This window comes from Tarenaya hassleriana, unplaced genomic scaffold (genome assembly GCF_000463585.1).
Source record: "Tarenaya hassleriana unplaced genomic scaffold, ASM46358v1 Cleome501, whole genome shotgun sequence".
NCBI classification, from domain to species: domain Eukaryota; kingdom Viridiplantae; phylum Streptophyta; class Magnoliopsida; order Brassicales; family Cleomaceae; genus Tarenaya; species Tarenaya hassleriana.
Genome location: NW_010967719.1, coordinates 1 through 11,450, shown reverse-complemented (window position 1 = coordinate 11,450; position 11,450 = coordinate 1). Strand labels below are relative to the sequence as shown.

Here is an 11,450-nt window from a genome sequence, read left to right as displayed (position 1 = left end):
CCGAACAACGCAATCACCGGCACAAGTATTGGCACTCGAACTCACGTGTTTCGGCTAAGGATGTTGGATGGAGGGGGATGGGAATGTTAGCTCAATCACCGGCCTTGTGAGGCACTCGAATTCAAGCTAAGATTCAGTGGATGAGATGGAGATAAGGAGGAAAGGTTTTCGGACACACCGAAAGCTGGCTCGGACACACCGAAGCCCTTCGTCGGACACACCAACGGGGATAACGGTTTGGAGATTCAAACTCAACAAACACAGCAAGCTTAAGCTCGAAAATGGCAATAGATTTCTTAGGTAATGAGTTCTGAAAACTTACAAGGATAAATAGCAATCTCAAAACATTTCCAACAACTCTTAGCATTCAAAGCTAGATAAGCATGCAAGCTAGGTAATTAATGCTCTCTTAAGTACACAATATAGCTGTTGGAAAATGACATAATCTAATGTGTTTCTTCAGCAACATCATGGACTATGGGCTGCTCCAAGATGGGCTGGGCTCATGTCCTTGGAGTGAAGTTCGTCCAGCATGTCGGAGATGAATAAGGTGATGCGTTCGCGAAGGGCACGCGCCTTGGCTCGAGTGAGGGGTGGATCGGGCCTGTGGTTTGGGCGTGTATGCCTTGGCCTTGGCTCAACTAGAAGTTCCCCATAACTAGCTCGACATTAGGCAGCTCCTTGCGTTCCAAGCTATCCCGCTCCCGCTCCGTGCACTCCAAGCTATCTTGCTCCCGTTCCGTGCGTTCCAACTCTTTGTCCGTGCGTCCGGTCTCTATGTCCTCATCAGGTATCGTAACTTGAGAATTGTTCTCAAGCATGACAAGAAGTCGTACGTCCTAGAAGGGGCTCTACCTCCGGAGCTTGCAGCCAATGCAACAAGGGTCGTCAAGGATGCTTGGCTGAAGCATCGGATTGACGACAACGAGATTTCCTGTCTCATGTTAGGAAGCATGACACCGAAACTGCAGAGGCAGTTTGAGGGGAAGAGCGTATTTGATATGATCGAACAGCTCAAGACCATGTTTCAGGAGCTAACGTGTACTAAAAAGTACAAGACGCTGAAAGCTCTGGTGAAAACGGAGATGCCGAGAGGTAGCTCTGTCAACATCCACGTCCTCAACATGAGAGCTCATATTAAGGAACTTGAGCGTATGAGAATGAGGCTCGATGATGACTTGGCCGTGGATCTGATCCTGATGTCATTACCCGAGGACTATAATCAGTTCGTGATGCAGTACCCTATGAACGGGATGACTAAGAGCTTAGCCGAACTGCATAGGATGCTGAAATCGGCTGAATAGGATATCGTGGTCCCTAAGACTAAGGTTGCGCTTGCTGTTGAGAAGAACTCCAGCAAGAAACGGCGGGGTAAAGCGAAAAATAAGTTGACGAGGAAGGCAAAAGTTGCGTCTACGCCTAAACCTAAGCCCGATAAGGGTGACTGTCATTATTGTGGAGTGTCTGGACACTGGAAGCGTAATTGTCACCTTTACTTGAAGAATCTGAAGGAAAAGAAGCTTGGTGAAGCTTCTGCCTCAGGGATTTAAATTATAGAAGCTAACGTCTGTACTACATCTTCGTGGGTATTGGATACCGGCAGTGCCTCACACATTTGTGAAAATGTGCAGGGACTAAGAAGAAGTAGGACGCTGGCAAAGGGAGAAGCGGATCTGCGCATCGGAAATGGAGCAAGAATTGCTGCATTGTGTGTTGGCGTTTATGATTTGCATCTTCCTTTTGGACTTGTTTTAGAATTAAGTAATTGTTACTATGTGCCTCCGATTAGCAGAAACATTATTTCTATTCATGTATGAATTTGGATAGTTTTCGATTGTGATTGAGAACTCGAGTTTGATAATTTATCGAGACAGTATTTACTATGATAATGGTTATCTTGCGAATGGTTTATATGTCTTGAATGATCAGCCTTCGAACTCGATATCATCCATCTATAACGTGAGTGCTAAACGGTTTAAGCCGAACCACTTAAACCCGACCTTTCTCTGATATTGTCGTTTAGGCCATATAAATGAGAAACGCATTCAGAAGCTTCATCATGGAGGTCTTCTGAACTCTTTTGACTTCGAGTCTCTTGAGTCTTGCGAGTCTTGTTTGATGGACAAGATGAAGAAGCATCATTTCAAGGGGAAAGGACAGAGAGCGAAGAATTATTGGCTCTCATACATAGTGATGTATGCGGACCAATGAACTGTCCAGTTAGAGGAGGTTATCTGTATTTTGTTACGTTCACTGATGATTTCAGTCGATACGGTTATGTCTATTTGATGAGACATAAGTCTGAAACGCTTGAAATGTTCAAGGCATTCAGAAACGAAGTACAGAACCAGCTTGGCAAGACGATCAAGACACTTCGATCTGATCGTAGATGCTAGTATATAAGCCAAGAGTTCACTGACTATCTAAATGATTGAGGTATTGTATCACAATTAACTCCTCCTGTAACGCCATAGTGGAACGACGTGTCTGAACAGAGGAACCGAACACTGTTAGACATGGTTCGGTCGATGATGAGTCAGACAGATCTTCCGAAGTCCTTTTGGGGCTATGCTTTAGAAACCGCTCGTATCTACTGAACAGGAGTCCAACGAAGTCGGCTAAAACGACACCATATAAGATATAGATGGGGAAGCGTCCCGCATTGTCGTTTGTAAGAATTTGGGGTTGCAATGCTTACGTGAAACGTCTGATCACTGATAAATTATCCTGTAAATCTGACAAGTGTTTATTTATAGGCTACCCTAAGGAGACTAATGGTTACTACTTCTACATTCCGGGAGAGAACAAGGTGTTTAGTCCCGACTCCGAGAAATGGCGTGTAATACCCCAGATCCCAAAATAAATATTTAATTATTTTTTAGAATAAATAATTTAATAAATGCGGCTAATAATTCGGGAATGGAAGTAAAGAATAAAATAGAGAAGAGTACGAAGCCCCGAAAACGCCAAAAAGGCTCGAAAAATAAGCGAAGAAGAATGTTAAAATTCATCGTTGGTTAGGGTCGGACCAAAAAAATGGTCAACCGGACCAAAGTCGGATCGTTGGACCAAAACGAGGAGGAACGAACCTGAGAAAGAAAAAAAAAATAAATTTGGAAAACTGAAGTTGGTCAGCCGGACCAAGATCTGGTCCGGGGCTGACCAACACACTTAGGCGGAGTAGGGACAGACCGGCGGATCAAGAGAAAATTAGTTGGAATCAAGACCTGGTCAACCGGACCAGAATCTAGCAGCTCCGGACCAGGAGACAGAAAAGTGTCGGCAGACTTTTTGGTGTGCGATTTTCTCACGCATGGACGATCCATAACGCACCCAAACCGCACTAAACCGACAATGGATGACCCTAGCTAGCTCCTAGGCCTTATATTTCTTCCCTACCTCTCTCCTAGACTCCATAATTGCCCTCCCAAACCTTCTACTCAGCCATTTCCGGACTGAAAATTGGCAGAGAAAGAAAAGAGAGGAAAAAGAGAGAGAGTGAGAGAAAGAAGAGAGGAGAAGGAAGAGGGAGTTCGGAAAAGTGTTGGGGAACATCTTTGGAGTGTCTAGGAGGAGATCTCGAGGTTGAGGAACCCAGAAACATCAACCAAGCTCGACCAAATCAGATTCAAAAAGAATATGATCCAAGAACAGGTGAGTGGCTTGATTTGCGTCTGTGTAAGCTCGTTTCCATAGATGTGATTGAGTTATCTCAATGATTTGTTGATTGAGTTTGAAAGAGAACATTTCAATGAGAATTTAGAAACAAACGGCGCTCAATTTGGCTGAGAAACGAAGGAGATATGAGCAAACGAAAAATGAGGAAAAACTGATATTGCTGAATCGCGATTTTTCGAGGTACAGGCATTACGAATCGTTTTTCATTGTGTATACATGAGATTTAAATAATATATGCTTGGGTATGAAAACGGACATCCCAATGAACATTTAGAAACAAACGGTGCGTGATTTGGTTAAGAAACGAGTGAATTATGATCAATCGAAGTCAGACCAAAAACCTGAAAACGCGAACGGACGAACTGCCTAGTTCCGGTCCGCCGGACCAGTAACTGGTCAGCTCCGGACCAAGTCTGGGAAAATATTTTTAGTCCACCAGACCAAGGAGAAGAGGGTGAGGTAGCCTGATCCGGCGGACCAGACCTGTTTTGGACCAAAAATGGTCCGATCAACTGATTTCGCGGGAATGGACCGGATCCGGTCCGCCGGACCGAATCCCGGTCCAGACCGGACTAAACCTAAGATGAAAGAGAAGATAAAAATGAACAAATTGAATGAATACACGTGGTGAGACGTAAGAAATAAATACGGCGAGTGAATCGTTGTGTGCTTAGTTTTAGGTAGCATTGCATAGCGTGGAACGGTAAGACGGTGTGAGGCCGAATACCGTGATACACGTGATTTTAGCCGGGGGATGATGATGCATGTTGAATGCTATGGTTGAAGCTCACTCGTACACTACGAGAGGAGCGTGATTGTGATTGTGATTGTGATATAGTCGCATGCGATGCGACGACCAACGTCATGCGATGTGACGGGCGTGAGAGGCGCTCCTAGTCATGTGATGTGACTAGGCTTTATGGCTAACCTTATGGTGCGAAGCCATACGGGATTTGATTGTCGCGCAAAGCGACGGCCAACGTCATGAGATGTGACGGGCGTGAGAGGCGCTACTAGTCATGCGATGTGACTAGGGTTTACGGCTGACTCTATGGTGCGATGCCATACATACTTGATCGTCGTGCGATGCGACAGCCAACCTCATGCGATGTGACGGGCGTGTGAGGCGCTCCTGGTCATGAGATGTGACCAGGGTTCACGGCTAACCCTATGGCGTGAAGCCATACGGGAATGAATATGATTATGTTCTGATGTGATATGAATATATGTTTAATGTTGAATATTATATTTTATGTTTTATCGTTTTAACACCGTTCTCGCTGAGAACGAGTTTACCGGATTCAACCCGGGTCATTCACTAAACAGTTGTGCTTAGTCCTCGTGGTTTCACCTTTTTCAGATTACGAGGAGCATGAGTACCACGTTTTAGGTGACGAAGACTTCGAGGAGACAACATCGTGTATGAGGTTTTCTTATATGTTTTGAACTATGGAACACGGTTCCTATGTTTGTACGGTTGCACCCTTAGTATTCGGACATGTGTGTTTTAAGACTTAACTATTGTTTAATTCCTCTGCGTGTTTAATATTAAAACGATTTTAAAATTTTTGTACTTTGTTTTCGTAATATTTTATTTCTTTTAGTCCATGTGGCGCATCATGTGACGGGAATCAAGATACGGGTATCATAACTTTTGTTATCAGAGCAACGTTCCTTCCATGAGAAAGAACACCTCACTACCTCAAGGTTTTTACAATGAAAATGTTTTCAAAAGCCATGTCCCAAGAAAAAATTGTTTGCAAAGGACCGTACATATGATGTGTTGTCTGATGTCACCGCTAATGCTATCTTAACCGTGGTGCAGTGAAATGGTGCCACGACGTGCTCAGTCTATGATGGGAGACAACAATGTCCCCAATCATGTTCCCCAAACTGCGGAGTTTAGAGAATTTCAGGAGGAGATACGGAATGAATTCCATACATTCCAGGAGACCATGATACAAACCTTGATTGCACATCTCCCACCTCCACCCCCAGCGCGAGGTCCGGAACCGGGGGAAGAGGACCTACCTCCGCCGCCACCTGCACCGACAGCGGCAGGAGACTACCTACCGATTGTTCAGGAGTTCCGGGTCATGCATACTCCAAGGTTTGAGGGATCGTTGGATCCCGAGGTTGCAGAAGAATGGATGACATGCATCACACGGGACCTGGAATATGTTCAGTGCCCCCTACATTATCGAGCACTACTAGCGAGCCATCACTTGTCCGGACAAGCTCGACATTGGTGGGCGAAGGTGATACATGAGATGCCGGATGGACATCAGTTCACCTGTGAGGAATTCAAGGAAGAATTTGAGAGAAAGTACTACCGCCGACAGAATCAAGAACGCCGCCTCTCTGAGTTCTTAAACCTGCAACAAGGGAACATGACTGTGAGGGAGTATGAAGGTGAATTCGTACGTATGCTTAATTATTCGGTGCATCTGGTGCCCCGGGAAAGCCAGAAGATCAATAAGTTCGTCGTGGGACTGCGACCCTCACTCCGCTGGAGAGTCACACTCCACGAGTTCCGAACTCTGAGCCATTGCATTGATCAGCTGGAGAAGGCAGAGGAAGCGGAGAATGATGAGAGAGCCAGCAGGGCCCGTGACCGTAGTCCTCCCAGACGCCACCCCTATACGCGTCTGTCAGGGAAGACCGGTCAGACTGGCCAGAGCAGCCGAATACAAGACAAGGGTAAGGCGCTAGCCACCCAGGCACCACCTCCGCCACCTTGTCGAGGACCACTTGTTTGCTATCGATGCCAGCAGCCAGGACACTATGCGGCATATTGTACGGTGAGACCCGCAGAGTCGCAAGCGCAAGCGGCTAGACCACCACCTCCACCGACACCTGCGGCTGGAGTTGGAGTGGTCCCGAGGGTTTATGCTCTACAGGCGGAACAAGAGATTCATGAGGAGGAGGTTCATCTCGACGGAGTCGAGGCAGATGCGATCACATGTACTCTCCTATCTATACGGTTATCGTATTATTGTTGAATCGTGGTAACCCATTGTTTGTTTTAGTGCAAAGGTAACAAAGAAACATCGCAGGTACCCTTCGCTTATACGGGGTGTCTTGTTATACATTGTTTGACATTGGGGCGACTCACAGTTTTGTGAGTGCGGACATAGTGGAGAGAATCGGTACAGGAGAGGTCGATCCGATGAGTAATTTTACAGTGCGTACACCGGAAGGGGAAACCCTTACAGTTCAAGGGACCTCGTGTGGCGTACCCCTTGACATTTGCAGCCGAAAAATGACAGCAGAACTTATTGTGGTGCCCATAGGAGTCTATGACCTCATATTGGGCATGGACTGGTTGACGAAATATCAGGCTTATATCGACTATCCCTAGAGGACGATCTTGTTTCAAGAAGATTCAGGAGGATTTGAGTTTAGAGGGAGGGGGCACCATCGACGGACCCAATTATCTCGGCGCTGAAAGCCGAAAAGATGATTAGGAAGGGCAGCGATGCGTTCCTAGTGGTTATCACGACTACTAAAGAACCGGAGAGTAGATTGGAAGATATACCTGTTGCTCGGGAATTTTCAGATGTATTTTCGGATGATTTACCGGGAATACCTCCAAGCAGGAAAGTGGATTTCAGCATTGATGTGCTACCGGGCACAGAGCCGATCACTAAGACTCCATACCGGATGGCACCGACAGAGATGGCTGAGCTGAAGAAGCAACTGAACGAGTTAGTGGAGAACGGGTTTATACGCCCAAGCGTTTCACCGTGGGGAGCACCGGTACTCTTTGTGAAAAAGAAGGACGGGACTATGCGTCTGTGTATTGATTACCGCAGGCTCAACCAAGTGACAATCAAGAATCGGTATCCGCTGCCGAGGATTGATGAGTTACTGGACCAACTGCAGGGGGCCAAGTAGTTCTCGAAGATCAACTTACGATCGAGATATCATCAAATTCGGGTCAAGGAGGAGGACATACAGAAAACGACGATTCGAACCCGATATGGACATTTTGAATTCGTAGTCATGCCCTTTGGACTCACGAATGCATCAGGCAGTTGATGAACCGCGTGTTTATGGACTACTTAGACGAGTTCGTCATCATCTTCATTAATGACCTTCTCATCTATTCGTCGGACCACAGATGCACGAGGAGCATCTAAGGAGGATTTTGTAAAATTTAGAAAACACCGTCTATACGCAAAGTTCAGCAAGTGCAGTTTCTGGTTACAGGAGATTGGTTTCTTGGGTCATGTTGTATAAGCCCAGGGAATCCAGGTGGACCCGGCTAAAATTGAGATAGTTATAGATTGGAAACCCCGACTTTTGCTATGGAAGTTAGGAGTTTTCTCGGGCTTGCAGGTTATTACAGAAGATTTGTGGAGGATTTTGCCAAGATAGCCCGACCTATGACGAAGCTGACAGGGAAGAATGTCAAGTTTGAGTGGATTGCTGAATGTGATGCTAGTTTCCGAGAATTGAAGCAATGTTTGACCTCAACACCTATTCTAGCAGACCAGGCGTACTATATGAAATTTACACCGATGCATCCAAGCAGGGACTCGGCTGTGTGTTGATGCAGGAGGGACATGATCGCCTACGCATCGAGGCAACTGAAGAAATATGAGGAGAACTACCCAACGCACGGTATGGAACTAGCAGCGGTAATTCATGCACTAAAAATTTGGAGGTCGTATCTGTATGGTGAGAAGATTAAGCTCAACACGGATCATAAGAGCTTGACCTACGTGATATCCCAGAAGGATCTAAACCTAAGAAAACGACGATGGTTAGAGTTGATCGCAGACTACGACCTGGAGATAGCATACCTCTCGGTAAGGCTAACGTGGTAGCAGATGCACTCAGTCGAAAAGGGTCTTGGCTGCTATCCATACAGTGAGAAGTCTTATGCGGATCAGAGGAGGAGAGACTTTACAGTAGAGGTGGGCGATCTTGTATTTCTCCGAGTGCATGCGATTAGAGGGCATACACGGTTTGGGAAGACAAGGAAGCTCAAGTCGCGCTACGTTGGACCATATCCTGTGATTGCGAAGGTTGGAGTCGTAGCATATCGATTGGAGTTACCCCCAGAACTCGGCCACATTCACGATGTATTCCACGTATCCATGTTACGGAAGTACATCGCGGATCCTTCGCATGTATTACGACCACAAGAGATTGAGTTAACCAGTGATGTCAGAATCCTCGATCAACCACTTCAGATTGCGGAACAAGAAGATTCCTTTGGTCAAAGTCGTCTGGAGAAGCCAGGGAGTCTCGGACATGACATGGGAGCCAGAGCAGGAGATACGCGACCATTACCCACATCTTTTTGGTACGTGTGACAACCCAGAGTACCGTAGGAGGGCGGGAAATGATCGCCGGTGCAGAGGCACGGACAAGGGGCGGCTCCTGACGAGCTTCTGGGTAGGGGGTACAGGGATGAATCGAACACACCGGAATGAGAGAGATCCGAGGGCTGTATAGGTATGGGACTATACGGTCTAAGATAACATAAAAGAATTAGTTGAGCTACTCATAGCAACAAGGTGCACCTACCTTTTTGGTTGACTATCCCGAGAGAACTCCAAAGTTAAGCGTGCTGACTCTGGAGCAATCTAAGGATGGGTGACCTACTGGGAAGTGTCTCGGTATGCGTGCGAGTGAGGACAAAACACGCTGAAAGGTATCGGGTTGCTGTGTGAGGGCAGGTTCGACAATTCGTAGCGGTCGCGGGTTGTTACAGTGACTTCATCTCGCAGCAATGTCGTAGAGCTGACTGGGATGTTGGGGCATTTGACGTTGGAGCGGGAGGAACCAACTCCGACGTTGGTGGAACGAGTGATCATGGGACAACCTAGTGATCCCTTACTATCGCGGTACTGCGATTGTATCGAGGAGTATAGCCCAAAAGACTACCGCATTGACGAGAAAGGAGCATTGCGTTTGGGAAACTTGTTATGTGTGCCAGATGACCCTGCGTTGAGACAGGAAATATTAGCCGAGGCACATGAGACGAGGCTAGCGATACATCCAGGGACAAGTAAGATGTATCAGAGTCTACGCCGATGGTGCACTGGCCAAGGATTAAGAGAGACGTCGCTGACTATGTAGCTAGATGTCTCACTTGCCAACAGGTGAAGGCATAACGACAGATGTCGGGAGGAAAATTGCAGCCGTTGGAAATACCGCAATGGAAGTGGGATTCGATCGCCATGGACTTTGTGGCCGGGTTACCACTTACACCGAGGAAGAAGAACGCCATTTGGGTAGTCGTAGATCGACTAACCAAATCTGCTCATTTTCTCCCTATACGACAGGAATATTCGATCGAGCAGTTGGCGCAGATCTACGTCGACGAGATTGTGAGATGGGGTACCGAGCGAGATCATCTCGGATCGAGATGCTCGATTTACATCGCGTATATGGAAGGCAATACAGAATGCGTTGGGGACGAAGCTGAAGATGAGTACATGATATCACCTCCAGACAGATGGACAGTCGAAAAGGACGATACAGACATTGGAGGATATGCTTCCCGCATGTGTATTGGAATGGAGAGCTCCGTGGGATCAGTACATGACGTTGTGCGAGTTTGCGTGCAACAACAGTCACCATGCGAGTATCGGAGTATCACCGTATGAGGCATTATATGGGAGATCGTGCAAGACGCCTTTGTGTTGGACAGAGATTGGAGACGTCTTCACCAGAGCTTTCAGCGTCTTGTACTTTTCAGTACGCACTAGCTCCTCAAACATGGTCTTGAGCTGATTGATCATATCAAACATACTCTTCCCCTCAAACTGCCTCTGCAGATTCGGGGCCATGCTTCCCAACATGAGACAGGAGATCTCATTGTCGTCAGTCTGATGCTTCAACCAAGCATCCCTGACGGCTCTCGTGGCATTGGTCGCAGGCTCTGGTGGTAGAGTCCCTTTCAGGACGTATGACTTCTTATCATGCTTGAGAACTATTCTCAAGTTACGATACCAGTCCAAGAAGTTCATCCCGGTCAACTTATCCTTCTCAAGGATAGATCGCATCATCAACAGCTAGTCCATCATCAATCAATGACAACATAGATGCAAACACAAGTTATATTCCCATAAAGAAAACTAACCCTACAATAATTTTCTATATGGGACTAAGATCCGTATTTCACATAAGAATGAATTGTTACACTCAGCCTTATGCTATTTAGGTAGACATCTAATGTCAATCATATCCAATATGACTCTTAGATCCTTTATGAGACTATGATATCAAATATCATTACATACTCGTCTCATCTGTACCATTAAGTCTCAAATCAAACTTGACAACTTAACCTAAGGTAAACCATGTTCAAGCTGTGGGAACCACGATTTCCCACCCTACCTCACAAAGATAATCCGGCACGCTCAACTTTGGCATGACCCGTGTTACAGATGGTCGATGCCTTGACAGGCGCTCTAGTAATGGGAGGTACACGCTTAACATTACATAAATAAGGGATTTTCGAAACCACACCTAGATCAAGCATCTACTTTCAAGCTATGAGAACCACCATTTCTCCATCTTGTTTCACCAAGATAGCACGGCACACCCAGCTTTGGCATGGCCCATGACACGTACGATCGAGGCCTTGACAAGTGCTTTACTCATAGAGCTACTAGATCTAACCGGTTTCTGTGCAACGATTAACATAATCCGAATAGACCATCTATTTGATTATGTAATCCCAATCTCGAAGCTCCCACTCAATCAACCATATCCCATATCTTGATCAAGTTACATGCATTCATTCACTATGG

General features: G+C 46.3%; 2 protein-coding genes across 2 annotated transcripts; both read left to right on the top strand.

The window, feature by feature from the left end:
* The first annotated feature begins 5,507 nt into the window (after positions 1-5,507).
* On the top strand, positions 5,508-7,039 carry LOC104827527. Its single transcript, XM_010560704.1, has 2 exons — positions 5,508-6,642; positions 6,735-7,039. The coding sequence occupies exons 1-2, from the start codon at positions 5,508-5,510 to the stop codon at positions 7,037-7,039; spliced, it is 1,440 nt and encodes a 479-aa protein (XP_010559006.1).
* A 98-nt stretch (positions 7,040-7,137) lies between these two features.
* Positions 7,138-9,002, top strand: LOC104827526. Its single transcript, XM_010560703.1, has 4 exons — positions 7,138-7,471; positions 8,020-8,179; positions 8,240-8,492; positions 8,577-9,002. Exons 1-4 carry the CDS (start codon positions 7,138-7,140, stop codon positions 9,000-9,002), a joined length of 1,173 nt encoding a protein of 390 aa, XP_010559005.1.
* The last annotated feature ends 2,448 nt before the right edge of the window (positions 9,003-11,450 follow it).

Excerpts from the sequence above, each read along its gene's own strand:
- LOC104827527 (XM_010560704.1), top strand. The coding sequence starts at position 5,508 with ATGGTGCCACGACGTGCTCAGTCTATGATGGGAGACAACAATGTCCCC. Across the intron at positions 6,643-6,734 it reads CGAGGCAGATGCGATCACAT|GTACCCTTCGCTTATACGGG; the intron begins GTACTCTCCTAT and ends GAAACATCGCAG.
- LOC104827526 (XM_010560703.1), top strand. The coding sequence starts at position 7,138 with ATGATTAGGAAGGGCAGCGATGCGTTCCTAGTGGTTATCACGACTACT. Across the intron at positions 7,472-8,019 it reads AAAGAAGGACGGGACTATGC|GTTATTACAGAAGATTTGTG; the intron begins GTCTGTGTATTG and ends TCGGGCTTGCAG. Across the intron at positions 8,180-8,239 it reads CCTATTCTAGCAGACCAGGC|GAGGGACATGATCGCCTACG; the intron begins GTACTATATGAA and ends GTGTTGATGCAG.